The sequence below is a fragment of the Rhinatrema bivittatum genome, chromosome 5, assembly GCF_901001135.1.
Source record: "Rhinatrema bivittatum chromosome 5, aRhiBiv1.1, whole genome shotgun sequence".
NCBI classification, from domain to species: Eukaryota; Metazoa; Chordata; class Amphibia; order Gymnophiona; family Rhinatrematidae; genus Rhinatrema; species Rhinatrema bivittatum.
The window spans coordinates 289,678,999-289,704,876 of NC_042619.1; the positions used below are offsets into that span (position 1 = coordinate 289,678,999).

A 25,878-nucleotide genomic window follows, 5' to 3' on the forward strand; every position below is an offset into this window, starting at 1 on the left:
ATCGGTAGTAAGAATCACCCAATCCAAAACCTCCATTTCCACACCATGGACCAAATTGGAACATAGAAGCCCCCAGGACAGGCTGTCCCTGCCAACACTCTTGAGTGGCAAGGGAAGATGAAACTCTGAGAGTGGGTTCCACCGGGCTAGAAGAGCCCTCTGCAGGGGCCTCATATATGCAAACGCCCAAGGCACCAACTCTAAGGTTGAAGCCAAAAAGCCCAGTACCTGTAAATAATCCCAGACCTTAAGCACCAGAAGGTTTAACAAGCGACGAATCTGCCCCTGCATTTTCTGTACACACTCCTCCATGAGAAACACTTAGACACACCAAGTATCGAAATGAGCTCTTAGATACTCCAGAGACTGCAACGCATCCAGGTGACTCTTTGCCAAATTCACTACCCAACCGAGCGACTTGAGTGTCTTGATTACCCTCTGAAATGATTGATGATAAAGATCCTCCGACTTTGCCCTGACAAGTCAGTCATCTAGATAAGGATGTACCAGAACTCTTTTCCAACACAAAGCTGCCGCCACCACCAGCATAATCTTGGTGAAGGTGCATGGCGCCATGGCCAAACCGAAGGGAAGAGCCTGAAACTGAAAATGCTGACTCAGAACCATGAACTGCAGAAACCGTTGATGATCTGGCCGGATGGGAATGTGCAGATATGCCTCTGTCAAATCTAAAGAAACCAGAAACTTGCCTTTGTGAACTATCGCTATAACCAACCTCAGGGTCTCCATCCTGAAACCCGTAACCTTGAGTGCTGCATTTACCCTCTTTAAGTCCAGAACTGGGTGAAGGAAGCCTTCCTTCTTTGGAATACCTTCCCATTCCTCGCTGAGAACCGGAATTACTGCCCCTAGCTTCTGCAACTGGTCCAGCATCTCGTAAACCATGAGTTGCTTGTCTAAGGACCTGCAAGGGGAAACTAGAAACAAATCCCAGATGAGCCGAGCAAATTCTAATGTATAGCCATCTCTTGCCACACTAAGGACCCACTGATCTTTGGTAATTGTGGCCCACTCCTCGTAAAATCGTGTTAAGTGACCCCCTATGACAGGAACGACTGAGAGGATCGGCCTCGCCTCTTTGTGAGGACTCAGACCCAGCTGCGCTACCACTTGTGGCATCCCTGAAAGGTCTTTGGCCCCCTCGAAAGGACCTACCCCATGATTAGCCCCTGAAAGAAAATTGTTTCTGTGGACCTGGAGTTAACCTTACTGGGCGAGACCTCCTACTGTCCCAAAAGAGAGACCAAGGCTGGAAGAACCTCCTGCCCTGCAACCTGCGCACCTTATTCTCACCAAGATTCTTCATCAATTGGTTCAAGTCCTCTCCAAACAAGAGTCGGCCTTTGAAAGGCAGAGATTTCAACTGGAACTTGGATAACACATCTGCCGGCCAGTTATGCAACCATAACAACCTTCTGGCTGTTACCGCAGACACCATAATTCTCGAGGAGGTCCTCACTAGGTCCTATAGAGCATCCTCCCCATAAGACACTGCTGCCTCTATGCGTTCCACCTTAACCGCTCCTCACCAGGCTATGACTGATCATCCTGAAACTGCTACACCCAGCATAGATAAGCCTGCTGCATAAAACTGATATAAATGGCCGCTTATAAGCTCAGAACAGATACCTCTTGAGAAGCTCAGAATCAAAAATCCTCTTGAGAAGCACCTCCAACTTTTGATCCTGAAGATTCTTCAAAGCTGTGGACCCCGCAACTACAATAGTTGTTTTCCTGGTAATAGCTGATAACGCTTCATATACCTTAGGAAGGGAAAGAATGTCTAACATCAGCTCAGGCAAAGGATAACGCTTAGCATAGCCCTCCTCACCCTCAAGCTGACATCGGGAGTATCTCATTCCTGATCAACCAGCTTCTTCACTGACTTGTGGTAAGAGAAGGTTTTGCTGGACCCCGCAGCCCATCCAAGACCGGATCAACACCTTCTAGATCAGAGTCCTCCTGCTGAACCTTAACACCGAGCTCAGCAAGAATCTGAGGAATCAACGGTCTTCCTTGCGAAAAGGCTGGACCACTTTACGGTCATCTCCCTCAGAAGCCAGAATCTCCTCCAGATCCTCCACCAGAGCTGCGCTATCCGCATCCAGCTCTACCACTGGCTTGTGCGCCGGAGATACCCTTGAACCCCTCGGGAGCATCCTCTGGGTCTTCTGACTCATCAGGGACCAGCAGGGGCTGGACAGGAGCTGCTCGCTTCCTTCAGAATAAATACAGTTTGGAACCCGCCACCAGCTCCTAAGGCTGGACTCGGGTCTCCCGACTGGACGCCGTTGCCTCCTACTGGGCTAAATAGGCCTCATGTAAAAGTAAAACAAAATCTGCAGAAAAAAGCCTGGAGGCCCCATCCAACAACTGTGAGGAACCCGAAACAGGCAGCATGGGAACATCTTCCCCCTCTGTGCCCCCCTGCTTCTCCCAGAGCCCGAACACGCCAGGGAAATCTGCGGAGGAAAATCCCCCTTCCCCTCCCCCAGTGAGGCAAAAGCTGCATGGTACTTCAAAATGGCCACTGATCCCGCACCAACGGAGAAAGGAGCTTCGTCCCGGCACGAAACACTACATGCCGGCAGGTCCCGGGCAGGAGTCAGCTTCCTCTTTTATGCGGCTTCCTGGCCTTTGGATGACCCTTCACCTCCTGAAGAACAGCCGGAGCAGAGGCCTAATCGATTTAACTGCGATTGTGCTGAACCGCATGCACGGCAAACGGAGCTGTGCACCATGACACTTGCGGCGAGAATCTTACCTACTCTAAACAGCTAAGCAGTTCACCGACTCTGCCACCGCAACTCAAACAAAATTCCCCAGCCGACAAACTGTACAGGAAGGAAGCCATCCCGGCTTTGCCTCTCGTGTACTGCTTATCTCTTTTTTTTTTTAACAAATTTTAACAAAACTTAAAAACTCTAAAGGGCTGAAAGACAGAGCTCCACAGAAAAAAAACAAAGGGATGGACAGGCAAAAAAGCTATCCTGAGCCTGCAGCCGCCTCAGCAGTCTTGTGAAGGGGAGGGATCTGGACCACCAGATTTGATACCCCATGGAAGCAAGGTCAAGCATACAAAAGGGTCACCAACCCTAGCTCGTCCACCTTAGCCAACAGAGATGGTCCCCCCAGGAGCAAAAAAACCCTTTGGGAGGAAGGTTCGTAAACCTAAGATAGTCCCCTGACTGCAGAACTGCAGGTTTTGTATCATCTACCATCTTCTGGAGACAAATACTGAGGAACTGCAGATGGCAGTAGGGGTTATGTAGCAGTGTCAGTAAAACTTTCTCTGTCTCCATCTGCTGGTTAGAATGCAAAACCCAGGAGTCTGGACTGATCTGGGTACGTACAGGGAAGGAGGTAAGGAATGGGGTGCTTTCCCAAGCCCTCAGAAAGCCTGAGAGAAGGAGAGAAATTACAAGTAAAAGGAGGTTCAAGGAGGGTCAGCAGGAGCAGAAGGAGACCTGTATTTGTCTTGGCATCTTTGTGCAGGGCTGAGGACATGGTTAGTCTTGCAGTAACCCATGAAGTTTTCTGATTAGTGAACTTTGGGAAACATAACTATGGGAAGACACAAAGTATTTAGGGCTTAGATCCCCTTAGGTTTGGGGCTTAGATCCCTTTCCCCCTAGAGTTATTTGGGGGAAGGGGTAACTGTAGTTTTTGAAATGTTTTTCCTTCTAAACTGTTTTTTATGACTCTCTCATTGATATTCTGGCTACAAGCTGTGCTAGATTTTCTGGACTACTGTACTGATCTGACATTTCCAAAGGAAGCTATCCTTTATTTTGGAGTACAGCATTTGGTGTGGACAATGGTTTTCTGTGTGTGCCCTGAGCCTGGCTTGACCTTACCGGGAGACATGCCCACAGCCTATGGCCCAGAGAGAGCACCATTCCTGGGGGAATTCTGCACACAAAAATGTAAAATTTTGCAAACTTCTGCATAGTTTGTATAAGTCAAAATAATAAAATATACATCACAGTCTTTGCGTAATTAATGTAAAATGTAATACAGAAATATTATTACTCAAAGATGCAGAGTTGTATATATTTTGAGAAGAATTCCCCTAGAAGTACATTGTAAGCGGGTCCCTTCCATTCATTCTCCCTACTCCTCTGGCCAGACCCTTTTCACTATGCCCTCTCAGGCCCCAACTTCTACACTCCCCACTAACTCTCCCATCCCTCTCCAGGCCCAACCCCCTTCCTCTCTATTTCCACCCTTCAGCCTTCCACTCCGAGTTTGACCCCCTCTCTCATACAGCCCCTCACACAGGTTTCTTCTGCCCTCTCTCACACACATCCTCTCAACAGGCTCCCTCTCTCTTGCACACACACACATATACATACACACACACACCCCTTCACACAGGCTCCTTCTCTCTCACCTACACATCCTCACCCAGGCTTCCTCTCTCTCTCACAACACACACACACCTACACACAGGTTCCCTTTCACTGGCACACACACCTTTACGCAGGCTCTCTCTCACTGGCACACACACCCTCACACAGGCCTCCTCTCACTTGCACACACACCCTCACACAGGCTCCCTTTCTCTCTCAAACACTCAAGCCCTTCACACAGGCTCCCTCTCTCACACACAGACATCCCTTTTCACTCCCACACACACCATGTCTCTCTCTCTCTCACACAAACACACACAGAAAATCACCCTCATATGTACACTTACTATTTCTTTTACATAGGCTCAGCTGTCAGCTCTCTAATTCTGCTGCAGGCACACAGCTATCTTGAGCCTCTGCTTTTCTCCCTCCGGGCCTAATCTTCGACCATGAGTGGGATGGGCTCTGCTCGTGGCCCACCGGGCCTTCCTCTAAATTCTGAGTGAATAACACAAATTCTGTGCTCCGCAGTAGCACAGAATTCCCCAAGGAGTAGAGTGTATCCCTCCCCCTCGGAAAGTTATCCCATTGCTTCCCAGGGCAAGGAAGGTGACCCCCAAGTGGAAGAGAGGTTACACAAACAAACCTGCACCAAAAATATTCATAAACATAAAAAAGGAAGTCTTTTTAATTAAACAAGCACCAGTTACCATCTCATCAGTGTGCGAGGGATCAATGTCTAGATTATCTAGGGATCTAGGGATTATCTAGGGATCAGATCTCCAAACAGAGTGTAAGGTGACTTTATTATAAAAGCAGAAACACTACCTCTATCAAAGCATATCGTAGATATTTCTACACATTATGGACGGGATTAACTCAAGGGGCTCACAGTGGCTAGGAAGAAGAAGTAGACCTGAGTTTGATATTTGCTTACAAGAGAATGTTGATCAGACTGGCTGGGGCTGAGACCGGAAGCCAGGAATCCTGACTCCTAGCTCTACTCTCTGTCCAGTTGGGATGTGTTGCTGTTATAAAATAACAGGGACAGAATGTTTGGTTTTGTGTCACTTCTCATCTGGAACATAGAAAAAACCAAGAAAATGTGGTTTCACTTCTGTTGTTTTAGCACACATTAGGACTATCTAGAAGGCAGAGGACTATCGAACATGGTAAAGGTCTTGGCTTTATTCTCATCCCATTATATTGGCCCTGAATCCCGGGGGAGGTTTCTTGGAGGGCATTGTTTACATTAAGTTTTGTGTGGTAGGTACTCAGAAGATCACGAGAGGATGCGAGCCAGTGGAGTGTCGTGGAGGGGGTTTGGAGGATTCTTCCTTTGATTTTTTGAATGAAGCCTGGGAGCATTCTTGTGCTCTCATTGGTCATTTGGCACGTGGTGCATTTCCTTGTGGAGATAGGGGAAGTATATATATATATATATATATGGGATATCCCACCCCTCGTCTCATCCTTCCTGGCTGTATAATTGGAAACGAGGGCTGACTGAACTGTTTCCTTTTTCCCTCCCTCCCACCCAGTTGTTGGTTTGGTCATGCTGGCATTGTTGATTATTGCGTTCATTGTCGCGGCTTGGCAGATAACCCAAGCCCGGTTTGATTTTTGTATGACATGTTATTGTGATGCGATTAAGTTGGGGGAGAAGGGAGGTGGGGTTTTAAACCCCGGATTTTGACATGGAGGTGGGCTCGCCACACGTCTGAGGTTTATCCCTGCTGGGTTGTGGCAGGGAGGGACCGGGAAGGCTGAGGACCGCTGGTGGGAGAGTTTTGAAAGAGTGGGCTGCATTGAAAGCTGGTTGGGCTGTTGGTAGTTCAGCTGGTAAGTGGCGGATCACCCCAAGAACAGCCTGGCAGGGGATTTATGATGCATTCATATGTGTTATAATGTGATAATTGTGCTTACGCTCGGGTGTATGGTATACTTTTCAATAAACTGCGGCAATATTTACTCCATTTCTTGCTTGCTTGTCTTGTTTATTGCTATGGATGAGAGATCTGGGAAACAGACAGGAAATCTAGCTTACCCATGTTATTAGCACATGCTAATAACATGGGTACAAAAACTTAGATTGTAAGCCCTCCAGGGATAGGGAAATACCTACAGTACCTGAATGTAAACCGGTGTGATATCTCAATTGAGATCGAATGTCGGTATATAAAAATATTAAATAAATAAATAAAAATAAATAAATGCTAAAATGACAGAAAGGAAACAAAATGAAAATTTAAAAAATGAAACATTATCTTCTCCACATACACCCTCTACAGTTCAGTGTGACACACCCTCTGTCACATCAAGAGCATAGACAGAAAATGCTCGCTGCTCAATAATTTTGGTACAGGCACATGCCCTAGGAGTGTTTAATGGGCAGGCACACGTTTCATTGGCTATATGGATATGAGTGGTTTTCCATCAGTCAATGTTGGGCACCTTGAGCAAAGTTTCAAAAGGAAACACTCCCCCACCACACCCCCACTAGCGTAGTTTCCCTTGGAAGCTTTGCTCAAGGTATGCGGGGACAATGAAATGCCAATGCACTCATGGAGGTTTTCTCTCCTGACCAAGTTACGCCCCGAGGAAGGCCAGCTTTCAGAGAGGCTGAACATAGGGTATAGTGAAACTAGGTGGCTCTATATAGATTACGCAATTTCCAAAGATGGGTTCTACTCACCTAACAACATACTTAGGCAATGGGTTTCCTTTGAAAGTTGCCCTCTATATTATTTGGTGACTCTTAGAAGAAGAACAGAAGAACATGCCATACTGGGTCAGACCAAGGGTCCATCAAGCCCAGCATCCTGTTTCCAACAGTGGCCAATCCAGGCAATAAGAACCTGGCAAGTACCCCAAAACTAAGTCTATTTCATCTTACCGTTTGCTAGTAATAGCAGTGGCTATTTTCTAAGTCAACTTAATTAATAGCAGGTAATGGACCTCTCCTCCAAGAACTTATCCAATCCTTTTTTAAACACAGCTATACTAACTGAACTAACCACGTCCTCTGGCAACAAATTCCAGAGTTTAATTATGTGTTGAGTGAAGAACTTTTTCCAATTAGTTTTAAATGTGCCACATGCTAACTTCATGGAGTACCCCCTAGTCTATTATCTGAAAGATTAAATAACCGATTCACATCTACCCGTTCTAGACCTCTCATGATTTTAAACACCTCTATCATATTCCCCCTTAGCCGTCTCTTCTCCAAACTGAAAAGTCCTAACCTCTTTAGTCTTTCCTCATAGGGGAGCTGTTCCATTCCCCTTATCATTTTGGTCACCCTTCTCTGTACCTTCTCCATCGCAATTATATCTTTTTTTAGATGCGGCGACCAGAATTGTACACAGTATTCAAGGTGGGGTCTCACCATGGAGCAATACAGAGGCATTATGACATTTTCTGTTTTATTCACCATTCCCTTTCTAATAATTCCCAACATTCTGTTTGCTTTTTTGATTGCCGCAGCACACTGAACCAACGATTTCAATGAGGCCTAGATCTCTTTCTTGGGTGGTAGCACCTAATATGGAACCTAAAATTGTGTAACTATAGCATGGGCTATTTTTCCCTATATGCATCACCTTGCACTTATCCACATTAAATTTCATCTGCCATTTCAATGCCCAATTTTCCAGTCTCACAAGGTCTTCCTGCATTTTATCACAATCTGCTTGTGATTTAACTACTCTGAACAATTTTGTATCATCTGCAAATTTGATTACCTCATTCATCGTATTTCTTTCCAGATCATTTATAAATATATTGAAAAGTAAGGGTCCCAATACAGATCCCTGAGGCACTCCACTGCCCACTCCCTTCCACTGAGAAAATTGTCCATTTAATCCTACTCTCTGTTTCTTGTCTTTTAGCCAGTTTGTAATCCACGAAAGGACATCGCCACCTATCCCATAAATTTTTACTTTTCCTAGAAGCCTCTCATGAGGATCTTTATCAAACGCCTTCTGAAAATCCAAGTACACTACATCTACCGGTTCACCTTTATCCACATGTTTATTAACTCCTTCAAAAAGATGAAGCAGATTTGTGAGGCAAGACTTGCCTGGGTAAAGCCATGCTGACTTTGTTCCATTAAACCATGTCTTTCTATATGTTCTGTGATTTTGATGCTTAGAACACTTTCAACTATTTTTCCTGGCACTGAAGTCAGGCTAACCGGTCTGTAGTTTCCCGGATCGCCCCTGGAGCCCTTTTTAAATATTGGGGTTACATTAGCTATCCTCCAATCTTCAGGTGCAAAGGATGATTTTAATGATAGGTTACAAATTTTTACTAATAGGTCTGAAATTTCATTTTTGAGTTCCTTCAGAACCCTGGGGTGTATACCATCCGGTCCAGGTGATTTACTACTCCAGTTTATCAATCAGGCCTACCACATCTTCTAGGTTCACTGTGATTTGGTTCAGTCCATCTGAATCATTACCCACAAAAACCTTCTCTGGAACGGGTATCTCCCCAACATACTCTTTAGTAAACATCGAAGCAAAGAAATAATTTAAACTTTCCGCGATGGCCTTATCTTCTCTAAGTGCCCCTTTAACCCCTCAATCATCTAATGGTCCAAGTGACTCCTTCACAGGCTTTCTGCTTCGGATATATTTGAAAAAGGTTTTACTGTGAGTTTTTGCCTCTATAGCCAACTTCTTTTCAAATTCTCTCTTAGCCTGTCTTATCAATGTCTTACATTTAACTTGCCAACGCTTATGCATTATCCTATTTTCTTCTGTTGGATCCTTCTTCCAATTTTTGAATGAAGATCTTTTGGCTAAAATAGCTTCTTTCACCTCCCATTTTAACCATGCCGGTAATCGTTTTTCCTTCTTTCCAACTTTTTTAATGTGTGAAATACATCTGGACTGTGCTTCTAGGATGGTATCTTTTTTAACAATGACCATGCCTCTTGCACACTTTTTACCTTTGTAGCTGCTCCTTTCAGTTTTTTTCTAACAATTTTTCTCATTTTCTCAAAGTTTCCCTTTTGAAAGTTTAGCACGAGAGCCTTGGATTTGCACACTGTTCCTCTTCCAGTCATTAAATCAAATTTGATCATATTATGATCACTATTGCCAAGCGGCCCCACCACCGTTACCTCTCTCACCAAGTCCTGTGCTCCACTGAGAATTAGATCTAAAATTGCTCCCTCTCTTGTCGGTTCCTGGACCAATTGCTCCATAAAAATGTCATTTATTCCATCCAGGAACTTTATATCTCTAGCATGTACCAATAATAGATTTACCCAGTCAATATTGGGGTAATTGAAATCTCCCATTATTACCGCACTACCAATTTGGTTAGCTTCCCTAATTTCTCTTAGCATTTCACTATCAGTCTCACCATCTTGACCAGGTGGATGGTAGTATACCCCTATCACTATAGTCTTCCCTGACACACAAGGGATTTCTACCCATAAAGATTCAATTGTGCATTTAGTCTCATGCAGGATGTTTATCCTGTTGGACTCTATGCCATCCCGGACATAAAGAGCCACACCGCCTCCAGGGTGGCTCCTCTTTGTTATTGCGATATAATTTGTACCCCGGTATAGCACTGTCCCATTGGTTGTCCTCCTTCCACCATGTCTCTGAGATACCAATTAAGTCTATGTCATCATTCACTGCTATACATTCTAATTCTCCCATCTTACTTCTTAGACTTCTGGCATTAGCATACAAATATTTCAAAGTTTGTTTTTTGTTTGTATTTTCATTCTGCTTTTAATTGATAGGGATAAGTTAGAATTTTTTAGCTCAGCTGAGTTTTTAGTTACAGGCACTTGGACTACTTTTCTTATAATTGGAACCTCACTGTCGGGATGCCCTAATTCTAATGCATCATTAGTATCCTTTGAAGATACCTCTCTCCGAACGATGCGCTGCTGAGCGACTGTCTGCTTTCCCCTTGTTCTAGTTTAAAAGCTGCTCTATCTCCTTTTTAAAAGTTAGCGCCAGCAGTCTGGTTCCACCCTGGTTAAGGTGGAGCCCATCCCTTCAGAAGAGACTCCCCCTTCCCCAAAAGGTTCCCCAGTTCCTAACAAAACTGAATCCCTCTTCCTTGCACCATCGTCTCATCCACGCATTGAGACTCCGGAGCTCTGCCTGCCTCTGAGGACCTGCACATGGAACAGGGAGCATTTCAGAGAATGCTACCCTGGAGGTTCTGGATTTAAGCTTTCTACCTAAGAGCCTAAATTTGGCTTCCAGAACCTCCCTCCCACATTTTCCTATGTCGTTGGTGCCCACATGTACCACGACAGCCGGCTCCTCCCCAGCACTGTCTAAAATCCTATCTAGGCGACGAGTGAGGTCCGCCACCTTCGCACCAGGTAGGCATGTTACCAGGCGATCCTCACGCCCACCAGCCACCCAGCTGTGTACATTCCGAATAACTGAATCACCAGCTGTGACGGCCGACCTAACCCTTCCCTCCTGGGCAGTAGGCCTTGGGGAGATATCCTCGGTGCAAAAGGACACTGCATCACCTGGAGAGCAGGTCCTTGCTACAGGATCCTTTCCTGCTGCACCAGGTTGATGCTCTCCAATCATGAGACCTTCTTCCTCCAAGGCAGCACCAGGGTTGCCAGTCTGAAGTTGGGACTTGGCTACTATGTCTCTGAAGGTCTCATCTATATACCTCTCTGTCTGCCTCAGCTACTCCAGGTCTGCCACTGTAGCCTCCAGAGATCGGACTCGTTCTCTGAGAGCCAGGAGCTCTTTGCATCGCATGCACATGTACAACTTCTCACCGGTGGGTAAAAAATCATACATGTGACACTCGATGCAAAAGACTGGGAAGCCCCCCTCTTGTTGGTGGACTGCTGCCTTCATCTCAAATTTGTTCAGTTCCTACTTAAGTTTTAGGTTTCTATGGGAGTAGGAATGTGTCTAATTAATGTCCTTTAAATGTATTAGTGAATTCACTATATGTCTGGTAGTGGCCTACACGGGACTGGTCAAACTCTCAATAAGGTGTAGTTTTTTGTTTTTTTTAAAGTGGCACCTGACTATATATTAAAGGATGTCTTTGGGATTGTTCCTTTCTTACCTCAGGTACAGGATCCGGGACTGTACGATGAAACGGAAGAGGTACTTGAGTGCTTTCAGCGAGGTGAAAAGCTGTTCGCTCTGGCAGGAATCATCTGCACATCCCAAGTAGTAGTTCAGTACTTTTGTGAGTTTTCTGTGGATGGGGAGAATGAAGGAATTGTTAGCAAAGTTACAGAGAAATGGCAAATGATTTTTCAAGAACATCCCGATTTCCGCCAGGGTCTCAACCATGGTCAGAAGTTTAGTTTTTCCATCTACAGGAATATATATATATAAAACCTAGCCAAAAACGTGCCTCTCCTCAACTAGAGTGCTCAGTTAGAATACAACTAATGGCCCACTGTAATAAGGTAAAAATTTTTGCAGAGTGCAAAGCTTTAACCACAATTGTGCGCACTTTTCTTTTGTGTGCAAATGTTACTCCCAATGCAGCAAGGAGTTTTGAGCACTAAAAATGTGCATGTAAAACTGTGTGTCCTGTTTAGCACCCTTGCATGGAAATCCATGCTAACGATGGCATGAATTATTATCCTCCACCTCAGCAAGGTGAGCTGGCTTAACTCAGAGATTTTCTTATTGCTGGAAATGTTATACTCCTGGTCAGTGGTGAAGTAAAGTTTCCAGCGCTTGGGTTAATCTATGGGCAGAAGCTGGAGTTCCAGCACTGGAACTTCTAATCTGGATTTATAAACAGAAAACAAGCTTTCTGCACACACATACACACAAAAAATGTTTTCTGCACTGAAAGCATTTTTGTGAGCATAAATCAGATTTTATGCACACAAAAAGCTGAGTTTTATGCACATAAATCATCTCCCCACTCCCTTCGCGTTCAGCCTGTGCTGAGTGCACATTTTAACTCTGATTTGTGCGCACATTTTCCACCTTTTAACTCTTGATGCATTAACATACCATTAGCTTCCTGCATTGGGAGTTAAACTTATTTTTAAGCTGCATGTTAAGAAACTATGCGTTGAGTGGCAGTGCACAGTTTGAACCCACACGTTATTACATCAGGCCCTAACTGAGAACATGGCTTGGTTAATAAAATGTACCCTCTCTCTGCAGTGAAATCACAGAACAGGGCTGAAGAGCAGGTACAGCTAGCAAAAGGCCTAGCAGGGCTCAAGAATCCATAAAGCAATAAATAATAAAAGGTACCAAAATATCTGGTTTAACAAGCATGTGTGTGGTGTGTGAGCATCCCATGGTACACACACTGTGTAGCACTTGCCTGCTAGATCGGAGCCAAAGACGTCATACACAGTGGAAAACAAATGCAGCTAGAGTGGAGAGCCCAAGCTCCGCTCAATACCAGCAACAAATGAAACCCACACAGCATAAAATGTGCCAGAAGCAGCTGGAAGAGTCCAATTTTTGTTCAAAACTACAAGCCTGTGACCAGAAAGGGGGAGGTTGGCGCCCTCTCCTCTCTGGCCAGGATGTTCTGGATTTTTTATACTGTTTCTGAAGATGTTTTTTTTTTTTCGGAAGAGTGTAGATGTTTTTTTCACCCAGCAGTTTACTTCTGGTCCTTTGGGCTTCCAGCTCAATCGGAACTGGATTCTATCAGGTTATGATGCCATAACCTTCATTCAGACTTTCTAGGGTGTTTCTCCTACTTAATATCCCCTTCCAGCTCAGGCAGGGCACCGCAGCAACAGGGACTCCCTCTAGAAACTTCCTAACATGGACCCCGAGTCTGGTCAGCAGGTGTTACCAGTCAGCAATAACTGGACTCCCCCTAGGGGCTATGAATGCCACCTCTGCAGCTTCATCAGTCCTGCTCAACCTGGGGAGCAGAGGCCAGGCCCAGGTCCTCTACATGGCTCCATATTGCACTTAAACTATAACTATGGGCTGGCCCAGAAGAATGCAGATAAGAAAATTGGTTCTTACCTGCTAATTTTCATTCCTATAGTACCACAGATCAGTCCAGACTCCTGGGTTTTGCCTCCTATCCAGGAGATGGAGACAGAGAAAGATTTACTGACACTGCCACATAACACGAGGTGCCACCCAAGCCAAAATCAAAACAAATACCAATACAATAACTAACTAGCATCCCCTGAACGGGCAGCGGTAAGTGGAAACCTGGAACAGATAACGCACCCACACAAAACCCTATGTAGGACTAACAAAACCTGTGCCATTCTTCAGAGTAATCACAAAAAAACAGATCAAGTGGACTCTCCAAATCTCTCTTTCTTCCAATGGGTGGGACTCTGGACTGATCTGAGAGACTGGACCTGGCAAACTCCTAAAGTGGAAGCTGAAACTACTCCGACAATGGGTCCCAGTGGGATAGTAAAGCCGACTGTAGAGGCCTCATATGAGCAAATGCCCAAGGAATCAAGTCCAAGGTGGAAGCCATAGATTCAAGAACTTGCAAGTAATTCCAGACCTTGGGTACCTGCCGTGAACTTGAGCTTGCAATTTGGAAATCCGCTCTTCGGTGAGAAATACCTTCTCCACAGTGGTAGTGAAACGCACCCCCAGAAATTCCAAAACCCGGACAGATTGACTATCCATCCCAATGATCTCAGGTGCCAGAGGACTGCCTGCCTGCAAAGGATCTCTGACTTCACTCAAATCAGCCAGTCATTCAGAAAGGGGTGAACTAAGACTCTGTCCCTCCAGAGAGCCGCAGCCACCACAACCATCACCTTGCTGAAGGTCCTGGGTGCTGTCACCAGACCAAAGGGCAGGGTGCAAAACTGAAAATGTTCTCCCAGAATCATGAATCTTAGATATCTTTGATGATCAGACCAGATTCCTATGTGCAAGTACGCTTCGGTCAAATCCAGAGATGCCAGATACTCCCCCTTGTGTACCAAGGCAATCACCGAAAGCAGAGTTTCTATTCAAAATTGAGGAACCTTTATAGCCACGTTCACCCTTTTTAAATCGAGGATTGGACGGAACGTGCCCTCTTTTTGGGGGACTATGAAATAAATGGAATAGCTGACTGTCTCCTGCTCCTCCAGCGGGACAGGAACAATGGCTCCCAGTATGAGAAGACAACAGATGGTTTCCCGCACTGCCAACCTCTTTTCCCCATTAGTACACGGGGAGACCATGAACAAATCTTAATGGCCGAGCAAATTCTAAAGTGTAACCTTGTTTTATCACGCTTAAGACCCACTTCTCTGAGGTGATCTTGACCCTCTCCTTGTAGAACAGAGTCAACTGACCCCCTATCGCTGGAACCGAGGAGTGGTCCAGCCTCGCCACTTAGGGCAAATTTGGCTCCACCGACACCCTGGAAAGAGCCATCTCTACCTAGCTTTCGCCCTCGAAAGAACTGGTTCCAGGATGGTTGTCTTCCTGAGGACTGTCTCTGGGTACCCCCTGAAGCTATGAGACGCAGAAACCGCCTACTGCCTCTGAAATGGGAATGAGGAGGAAAGGAATCTTTCCCTTTCGGCTTATCTTCAAGCAATTTATGACCCTTACTCTCCCCAAGAAGCTTGATCATCTCCTCCAAGTCTCGACCAAAGAACAACTTCCCCTTAAAAGGCAACACTCCCAACTGAGACTTGGATGAAACATCAGCTGACCAATTCCTTGACCAGAGGAGACTCAGCTGACCAATTCCTTGACCAGAGGAGACTCTGGGCCGAAACCTCCGATATCATCGTCCTGGACGAGGTCCTGACGAGATCATGTAATGCATCAGCTCCGTAGGCCACCACAGATTTCAACCGCTCCACCTGCTTCATTTCAGACTGACACAAGGGCTTGTCCGCTTGCAACTGCTGTACCCAGCGCTAGCCCGCCCTCAGCATAAAACTGTTACACACAGCTGCTCGAATGCCAAGGGCAGACACCTTAAAAATCTTCTTGAGGTGTGCTTCCAGCTTCCTATCCTGAAGGTCTTTCAGAGCTGTAGAACCGTCAACTAGAATGGTCGTTTTCTTAGTAACAGCCGAAACCGATGCATCCACCTTTGGGACCTTCAGGAGCTCAAGTGAATCTTCTGGCAAAGGATTCAACTTATCCATGGCTCTGCTGACCTTCAAGCCTATCTCAGGAATATCCCACACCCTAAACATCAACTTGCTGACTGACTTGTGGAACGGAAAGGTCCTTGCCAGACCAGGGAGGCCATCCATGACCAGGTCCACTTCTTCCTGATCCGATTCCTCTTGCAGAATCTTTATACCCAGTTCTTCCAGAACAGTGGGTTTGAGGGGAACTAGCTCCTCCTTGTGGAACAGCCATACCATCTTGGCATCATCTCTTTCTACAGACAGGTTCTTCATCAGTGCCTGACCCGGATCTTGATCCACCAAAACTGGATCCGACTCTGGTGGGTCCTGCGCCTGTGGATCCTCCCTTCCTGAAGCTTTGGAGGAGCTATCCGCAGTGGTCGTCGGTGCCAAGGCCCCTGGGACTTGCCGAACCCTCATAGCCCCCACAGCCCAGGAGTACCTGGCCCTCTCTGCTGGTCTTGGACACATCAAAGCCTACTGCGCAGCTCTATACTGCCCTACAGCTTTCCTGGCCTTATAAGCCCTGTGCAATAAGAGGACAAAATCAGAGGAAAAGGTAGAAGAGGCATCTGAGTCCTCCAGGGGATTCTCCTCACCTCCTGAGTGAGGGGCCCTCAGTGTCTTGACTTCCCTCAGAAGTCCTAACCAGTGGGAATAAAGGAGGGAAATCCCCCTCCCTGGCTTGCGAGGCAGACGCAAATGTGGACAAGATGGCCACCGTTCCCGCGCTCAGAGGGAAGGGGTCGTCCCCAGGTTGCTACACTGGAGAGAATCTCCCAGGCTCGCGGCACCTGGCTGAAGTCACTGCAACCATCCCCGAAGTGCCCTCTCCCCAGAGAGGCACTGGGAGCATCGGCCATCGCGCAAGAGATGTGCATGCGCATCTCCACAAGTGGAATAACACAGCCTGCATGGCATGAAAACCTGGCGCCGAGCCGCAACAACTGTTGAGCCGTTAGAGGAGCGGAAAAATTCAAGTACAACCACCTGATCGCTTAAAAGGAGGAGTCAGGGTAAAGTCTGCTGTCCCATGGCAACATTTTTTACTTCTCTTTCCTTTCCTTTTTTTTTTTTGCTTTTTTTTAAAAAACACAAAACTTTAATCAGGCAAAGAAACCAAGCACTTCCCTGAAAGAAGATTGGCAGCAAGCTCTGTCCATCCTTCAGGGCGAGTGAACCGGGGCCCCCAGTTTCCTGCCCTGTCCGACAATCAAGTTCCAAGCAATAAAGGGTCCCCAACCCCCCTGCTCGTCCGCCTCACAGACCAGGGGGTATGGCCTCACCAGGGCCTAACAACTCCCGGGAAGGCAAGCACTCCTTTATCTTCTAGTCTCTCTTTTTTTTTTGAATCTCAAACTGCAGGTCTTGCACCTCCACCATCCGCTGAAGACAGAGAAAATATGGAGGGACTGCAGGTGGCCCCTCGGGTTATGTGGCAGAGTCAATAAAACTTTGTCTGTCTCCATCTGCTGGACGGGAGGCAAAACCCAGGAGTCTGGACTGATCTGGGTACGCACAGGGAATCAAGGTTTCTGTCATTGCTCCAGTAAGCACGGAACAGCACCTGTGGTCACTGTCTCATTCAGTGTGAGGAGCTGGTCTGCCACTACCAAGGTGCACTGAGAGCAAGAGCTAAATATCAACACAATGGTAGCAACCCAATGGCAGAGATGGCAGCCTTCAGGTATATAAGTATCATGGCAAACATACTTACACATATGCCAAGGTAGCACTGAAATGCTTGTTAATGTAAGTTTCAAGTACAGGGTTAAAATGCTGGAATTTGATGTCTCCAATCAGTGAAATGATAAATACCTGTAAAAAAAAAAAAAAAAGCAAATACACTCTCATCCATGCAGCAGTTTATCCAATTCTTTCCATTCTTAGAAGTGTACAAAAACGGCCACATATGTGCATAACTAGGCCGTGCGGGAGCCGCGTGAATTTAAAATAGCCAGGAAGGGCATGTGTACATCGATGTATGTGCCCCCAGAAAAATGGGGCTTTGACTATTCCAAGATGGGGGCCAGCACTGACACACAGAGCCCCTAATTTTCCTCAGCTGGTGCACATCTGTTATGTGCACCACTTTGCTACAGCTCCTCAGCAGAACAGAAAGACAGACAGACAGACAGAATGACTCTTTATAAAACTCACTCTGATACTCTATATGGACCATTGTAAGGGGGCACTTTGAATCGGGGTGAGTTTTCAGGAGGTGGGTTGGGGTTAGGGGGGTGGTGTTACAGACACATTCAGAGGTATCCATTGTAAAATTGACATCAGTAAAGAATTATAGCCCTTATAAGTGATGAAAAGTCTAACTAGAGGAGTTGATCTGTTCACTGCAGTTTCTGCTAGCTGCATTGTACAAATCAACTCCTTTTAACTACCTATAAGGTCAAAAATGTTTTACTCTTGTCAGTTTTACAATGGATACCTCTGAATGTGTCTGTAACACCACCCTCCAACCCCAATCCGCCTCCCAAAAACTCACTCCGAATCAAAGTGCCCCCTTCCAATGGTCCATATATAGAGTGTCAGACGAAGCCTTAATAAAGAGTTTCTACCTCTCTCCCTCTCCTTCCCCTATGTGTATCATTTATAAAATAGAACATATCTTTGTGCATGGTGAGATGGGCACACACACACTCAGCCCTTTTAAAATCTACCTGTTATTGCACAAGGCTCAGTTGGTGATGGTTCCTTCTCTTCTTTTATAACATTATTACAGCATAATATTAACAATGAGCCATCACTACATGCCTAACCATGTTTTCTGCATATCCTTTGAAGTCTGGAAAGGTTCTAACATATTACAATGTTACTGTGATAACTCAAACGATAGTAGCTTGGAGACAGCCATAGAAAAAAGGAAGTAGCCTCTGGCTATTCCTTAAGTGCAGTTAATTTACAGTGAAAATCAAATAAACAACAGTGCGGCTCACCTTTACTTAAGGTGACTCAAAATCTTTAAACAAAATAGGTCTCAAACTTCATGTAACTCACAAACCTTACACATAGCAGGTCTTAGCATAGGGTTAGTTCTCTGCCTCTCTAACCCTTCTGGGCCCTGCCAATTTAGGTTAGGCTGAAGGAATACTACCTGGGCCCATAATCCCTTGCAGGGCTGTTCCTTAAGGAAGAACTAGTTAGATCTCTGTGGCTGGTCCCTTAAGGTAGTCTGAGGGCATTTCTGGTATAATCCCTCACAGTGACATTAATATTGGCTTCCAAAATGATTATTAGGTTAGACATTACACATAAACTAAAAGTCATGCTCTAGAGGAGGAAAGTGAATGATATTTTAACTGCAAGTTTAATTGAATGGAAGCACAACTCCACTTAATGCAGTAAGTCCCAAGGAATCTTCAATGGATTTGATTTTCACTATATCAATTATGCATATTCATGACATATATCTGCACACATTTGTCACTTCTAACCAAGCTAATTTGCACATTTTGATTACTCTAAAAACCAGATCCATTGAGGTTTCTTGAAGACCAAATTTGGGAACCCCTACCCTGACGTTGCACCAATAAGAGACTTAACACACTCTTGGAACACATAAACACTGCAGCTGGAGGCCAGGTTTGCAGTTCGGGTACTCACCAGTGCATCAAACACAAGAAAGTCATAGGTATCGCTGTCTGACATCTCCATCATTATATTAAAAAGTGCATCAAGTGTATCTTGTAGGAACTGGAGAAGGAAAGGACACAAGTTAAATCCCTGTACAATTTACACTGGCCCTTATTATATTCGGTTCACACTTCCTAAACAGAAGATGAGTATTCTGTTAAGATCAGTGAAAAGTGCACAAACAAATTCAGGGGCTTACTAAGTCAAGGGCTGAACACCCCTCCCCTCCCCACCCCACCCCCACACAAAACCAAGAAGATGTGTCACTGTGCAGGGTCCATATGGATCACTCTAAACTGTTAAGATAGCTGGTGAGAGGTTTCCTTCCATGCAACCTGTATTCTGCATTGTAGAGTCCCTCGCACAAAATGTTAGACTAACACACATCAGTTGTCATTATTAAGACCCCGATGGAAGGAAAGCAATGACCTGCAGGAAGCGAAGACTGGACATTAATCAATAGCTTAATTCTGTTCAATTCGGTCAACCTTGTTATCCCACTGGATGTTCCTTGATCCATCCACAGGCAGATCCAGATTGGTTTTCCAAGGTTTGCTTTTGCCCATCCTGGAAACTGATTTTAATTTCCAGCATTTCTGAGAGGTCCACTCTACCTGCCAAGGCTATAGAAGAACTTCTCAAGAGAGACTGCAGCTTTATTTTATGGCTGAAATGCAACCTGTCGAGAAGTTGTGAAAATTTGATTCTCTTAAAAATGCAAAAAAAAAATACTAACAAGGAAAAAAAAGGTAAAAAAAAATATATATATATACAATAAGAGGGCATAATCTTTAGCAATGGTAAAATAACTCTACGGAAATTTAGGGTTGGGGTTTATATGCAAGCTTGTAACTTTATTGTCCTTTGTCATCTGTTGAGATTTGTATATCTGTTGTTATTCTATTTGAAATTTAATAAAGTTTGTTTAAAATAAAAGAGTCTTTTGACTAATCAAGAACAATAATAATATTTGTATTTCTGATTGCCTTTACCATTTTAGCTCAAGGTGATTTTTACAAGATTATTTTTCAGGTGTAAATCAGTACCTCAGGTTAAGAGGAGATAAAGTGACTTGCCCAGGTTCTCAAGCAATGGCAGCGTAAGAAGCAGGATTTGCACCCTGGTTCGCAGCCCATTGCTCCAACCAGGAAGCCACTCCTACACCCTTACTACCTTTTCATAGCAGGAACCTTCTGGCACATGACAGCACTCACAGGTAGATGCCGTGTAAATGCACTTTTCTCGAGTAAGTGGACTTTTGAAAATAGCTATACTATATACTATTAAATTATCCATAAGATTTACTCGTGGAAACTCAGGTAAACGGCTTTTGAAAATTGCTACCATAGTATGTCACATTTACGCGCGTAATCCTTTGAAAATGACTTCCTTTGCATAATTGAAAGTAGTTTTGCGACTGCTTGTTTGTTATGGGGTAGTTGGTGTGGCTGCCCGCTCCCTTTCTTCATGCCTAAACTGTCTCCACAGCCCTTCCTTTGGAGCTCTCAGGAAGGTACCTGGTTCTTGCCGGAAAAGCCCAGCCCCCTCAGTGGAACCCCTCTTAGGGGACCTTAGACTTTGGCTCCCTCCAGCACACAGTGCTCCTCTACCCTGAATCCCACCCGTGGGGGGGGGAGGGTTGGCTGTGAGTACCTGTTTCTGCAGCACTCCCAGCCCCACAAGTCTAATACTTATAATCTGCAGAGATTACTTGAGTAAAACCCAGTTTTATGCATGTAAATGTCTTTAAAAACTAGGCCCTAAAATTCTCTAGTTAAATAATTACAGGGCCTATGTGTTAAAGTGCACCAGGGTATTAGTGAGGGGTAAACCAAGTTTACCGTGCATTAAAACACATTAGCAGGGCAATAACATGAAATGTGCAAGTTCTGCACATTATTTCTGTCCTACAAATTTACCCCCAAATGAGTAATGAGCTGTGTCACAAGCAAAGCAGCTCATTACTTTGCAAATCGAATAATACAACTTGCATTAAAGTTTGCAAACCACGCCTTTCACGGAAAGTAAACTGCACCTCAAGAAATGTAATTAAGTTTTCCCTGGGCACATGGGAAGACTAACAAGCGATCTGATGCTGTTTGGGTCAGAATGTAAAGGGGCTGCTTGCCCCCAAAATCCCTCTAACCCAATATCAAAACATGCTCCGTGGGTCTAGTGGGACCCCCAACCCCCAGTCCCTGCACCTCCAGCTGACTGAAAAAAAGTTAGTTAGCATAGGACTTGCCCACCAGGAACAAAGGTCCCCCACCTTTCGTCAAAATGCCCCCGGCTCCTCCTCCCCCAGCTTACTTAAAAGTCTGTTGGTCTAGTGGGGGCAGAAGCAAGCCCCATTTGTTATTTTTCAAAATGGCATCGGCTGATCCCAGACTCTCCTTTTCCCCCCTGAGCAGGGGGAGGGGGCAAAGGAACATCTGGGACTAGGCAAGGGAGGAGTAAAATGGGGGTGGGCAGGGGGCCTTGCATTCTCTGGCCTGGCCCCGGAGGTGCTAGAGAGGGGGGGGAGGGCCAGGAACACGTGCGGTTCTTGGCTGTGGCAATGTATGGAAAAGTACCAGGGGATTCAATACATTCTGTGGTACCTTTCCCACTCAGCAAACAGACCCCCTAAATAAGTGTTTGCAAGGGGTTAGGGCCACAGCAGCTGAGAGATGCTTTATTCTGGCCCCTGCCTTCACGGGTGTTAAGTTCCTCGTCCCAGCTGCTGCTGCCTGCTTCTTCCACGGGACTGGCTCGGCTTTCCGTGAGGTACCACCATTTTTTTTCAGCTGTTGCACCAGGGCGGTGGGAGAGCGTTCTGTGTGAAATTTGTGATTCTTCAAAAACGTAGCAGGTTGGTAAAAAGCCAGTTTGTTTACCTTGGCTTTTTACATCTGACGAGAATTTGAGGGGCGGAGGAGGAGTGGAGAGGATAGGAACTGCGTGGCTTTATGGGAGGGAGCAGGATCATTTAGGTTGAGGGTGCCCAGCTTTTGTCAATAAGGCTTTCTAGGAGCAGTAAGGACTGGAGAGAAGAGGATTGGGGGGTGTACCGAGATTCTGGTTTAATGGGGTGAGATAGGATGTGTGTGTGTGTGTGTGGGGGGGGGGGGGGGGGTTATAGAATTGAGGGCTATCAAGGTATGTGTGTATGTATATATAAATAAAACAAGGGAATGTATTTTTAGGGGTGTGTGGTCTTATCATTGTACAAAACACATTATTTACCTTTACAATCTCTCCTCCTTCCACCTCCATTAGCTTCCTTAGGTTATGTGCAATATTCTGGGAGTTGGAACGCCAGTTTAACAACCCAAGCAGGTCAACTGTGAATGACAACACCAATAAAACACTGATAAGGCTGGCTAAATTCAGGGCTTAGCTGGATAAACTACGGATTTTACATTTCCTGCCGCATTCACTGTCACTGACTTATCCAGCAAAGTTTTTATCTGAATAAAACGCCGAGGGTGTTCTGGGGTGGGACTGACTCCTCAAGGATAATGACGATGTTCAGCGTTATCTGGCTAACTTATCCGGATAAATCCAGTAGCGCCGTGGAGCAGTCCTAAAGCGATCTAGATAACTATGGAATTGGCTTTAAAAATGACTCTCTTTTCGTAACAGTATCCAGTCGAAATGCAGGTAACGGTGTGCAGGTGAGAGCTGTGCGTGCGCCCTGTGCTTGCTGTCAGAAGAGGTGTTCGGGGGGACGGATGGACAGAGTCTGAGCGGGATTTTCATTCACGCACACACCTTTTGTGGGTCACATTAAAGCTGAAACCCGCATCTTGAAAGTGCACGTGGACTTCCGCCTTAATTTTTCAAAGTGAGCTTACCCGTCTACGTCTGTTTGGAACACTTGCGGGTACGCACGCATCCCTGTTTGGCATTACACGCACACAAGTACGCCTGCTTAGGAGAAGGTGGAAATGTGCGCGCGGACATTTACGAAAATCAGAAGCATACACGGAAATGGTTTTCCCACCCAAACTCTGCCCCACCCCCCGGGAATTCCTCTTTCAAGTGTGCATAAACGCACACGCGCAGTCACTTCTACGCGTACTTTTACGTGCACAGCCTCTGGGGTAATTTTCAAAAAGACCATTTATGTACCCATGTGCTTTTGAAAATGAACCCCTTCAATTTCAAAAAAACATGAGGTGAATTTTAAAAGTCCGGCATGTGCATGAATTAGGGGATGCATGAATGAGCCAGGCTCGCATGCACCAGCATGCACATCTCGAAAGTTTTCAAAAAGGGGTGGGAGTGGGTGTGATCTGGGCGGAGCATGGGCGGAACATGGGCGGAGCATGGGCGTGAAGCTGAGATGTGCACATAAATACCGCTGAGGTCCCTTGCAGTGTAAGTTTACTTCTGCTATGGATGACATGTAACTTAAAAAATAAAGAAAACTAGACAGATCTGCGGGGTTTTAAGGGTCGGAGGTAACTAAGGGGAGTAAAGGTTGTTAAACTAGGGGGAAGTTTGGAGGTCCTATCTCTTAACTGGGACAACTGGAGACGTACTGGTAAAACTAGGAATAGCGTCAGCGTACGTTCTATTTAAAATCCTGATTTACGCGGTAGAAGTGGGATTTGCGCACACATGCACACACTCATTTAAAATTTGGCACAACCTCGCGCTCAGACAGGCTATTTTATAACATGCGCGCATATGTTACATCCCTGGGCGTGGACCGACATATGCACACAAGTATGTGCCCGCTCGCCAATGTGAAAGTTGCCATCTATATGCGCACATTTTCTTGGCGCCTGAATGCAGGTGGCTTTGCCAGGGTAATTTTCAGAGAAAACCTATGTGTGTGGTTTGCTCTGAAAACTGGTATAACCTATCCATGTAATGGCCCACAAATGTATGTGGCCCATTATGAAATTAGCCCTATAGAGAGCCATTTTCAAATTCATTTCTGTAAGTAAAACAGTACTTTATCTGCGGAAGTGGGCTTTTTTAAACTGTTTGCTCTATATGCAAAAAGGTTTAGCCAGTGAAATGGTGGTGGAACTCTATGCACAGGCCATACTCGTGTGTTGCAGGTTTGATCCACCTACCATTCTGTGTCAGCTTTGTAGAGCAGATGAGAGTTGCAATCTGAAAACTGTCTTTAGTAGAGGTAATGTTGGTCAAGTGATGTAAGTTTCTGGCAGGATGGCTGTCCTTCCCTTCTAAGTCTTCCTTTGAAGCAGGAAAATTTAGGTATAATTTAACATCTTCTGTTTTCTTATTATCGCCCTGTTAGTCAAATAAGCAAGTTCAAGGAATTAATTACATGGCCTGGCTAATTTAATCAAGTATACAAAACTTCAGCTCTTCAGTTGTGCCTAGAATTTAGTGCATTTTAGTGAGTGAAACTGGAACACAGAAATATAAATCAAGAGAGAATACACTACATTACTGACATTAACACCCTCTCCTGGTAGGGTATACCTTGAGCTACATATTTGGCAATTCAGTTTATGGTGTATCATATGCTATTGGATGCTAACAAAACAATCCAAAATGCAGGTTAAATGAATTTAAAAAGAAAAAAATTTAAAAAGAATTTAAAAAAAAAAAAATTTAAAAAGAAAAAAAAGGGAAACGCGATAAGGCCCGCCCCCAACTCAGACCGGCAACCAACCGGAGAGAGCCCGGCAGGGATTTAAAACCTCCCTGCTAGGCGCCGCTTCCTCCTTCTCCACGCGGCGACCGAAGACCTGCGCGACCGGCGCCGGAGCCCCACCGGGGGAAGGTCAGGTCAGTGTTCGGCCTCCCCACCCGGGGGACCCCGACGCCAGCCGCCAGCCGCGATCGCCGAGGCCCAATCCGGCGAACGCAAGAAAAACTCCAAAACAGAAAAAAAGAAAAAAAAGGGAAACGCGATAAGGCCCGCCCCCAACTCAGACCGGCAACCAACCGGAGAGAGCCCGGCAGGGATTTAAAACCTCCCTGCTAGGCGCCGCTTCCTCCTTCTCCACGCGGCGACCGAAGACCTGCGCGACCGGCGCCGGAGCCCCACCGGGGGAAGGTCAGGTCAGTGTTCGGCCTCCCCACCCGGGGGACCCCGACGCCAGCCGCCAGCCGCGATCGCCGAGGCCCAATCCGGCGAACGCAAGAAAAACTCCAAAACAGAAAAAAAGAAAAAAAAGGGAAACGCGATAAGGCCCGCCCCCAACTCAGACCGGCAACCAACCGGAGAGAGCCCGGCAGGGATTTAAAACCTCCCTGCTAGGCGCCGCTTCCTCCTTCTCCACGCGGCGACCGAAGACCTGCGCGACCGGCGCCGGAGCCCCACCGGGGGAAGGTCAGGTCAGTGTTCGGCCTCCCCACCCGGGGGACCCCGACGCCAGCCGCCAGCCGCGATCGCCGAGGCCCAATCCGGCGAACGCAAGAAAAACTCCAAAACAGAAAAAAAGAAAAAAAAGGGAAACGCGATAAGGCCCGCCCCCAACTCAGACCGGCAACCAACCGGAGAGAGCCCGGCAGGGATTTAAAACCTCACTGCTAGGCGCCGCGCGCCGAGCGTCGCGCGCCGAAGGAGCGCGACAAAGGGGCCTGCCCCTTTGTTTCGCCCCTTCGTTTCGATCCTCGCTTCCCCGAGCAGCCTCACAACATTACCGCACCAGAACTCTTCCAGCGTCCATCTTGCTCACGTTCTTCCAGCTCTCACCTAGCAAGTACCAGCCTGCACCCAGCCAGCGCCATCTCAGCAAGTTGTCAGCATACGAAAGTGACTACAGCTGGAAGACCCATACCCACGAAAGTGACTACAGCCTATGACTACAG

General features: G+C 46.0%; 1 protein-coding gene across 3 annotated transcripts in view; it reads right to left on the reverse strand.

Annotated features, from left to right (window-relative positions):
* The window catches only part of DOCK5 (dedicator of cytokinesis 5), a 304,075-nt gene that overhangs the window by 108,913 nt on the left and 169,284 nt on the right, over window positions 1-25,878 (reverse strand). For all 3 annotated transcript variants that reach the window (XM_029604105.1, XM_029604106.1, XM_029604107.1), the window contains 5 exons: window positions 24,165-24,345; window positions 22,321-22,418; window positions 19,066-19,155; window positions 17,165-17,265; window positions 11,454-11,588 (listed from right to left, as the gene is read on the reverse strand). In XM_029604105.1, coding sequence (XP_029459965.1) covers window positions 11,454-11,588; window positions 17,165-17,265; window positions 19,066-19,155; window positions 22,321-22,418; window positions 24,165-24,345 — 605 coding nt within the window. The remainder of the gene's footprint in view (window positions 1-11,453; window positions 11,589-17,164; window positions 17,266-19,065; window positions 19,156-22,320; window positions 22,419-24,164; window positions 24,346-25,878) is intronic.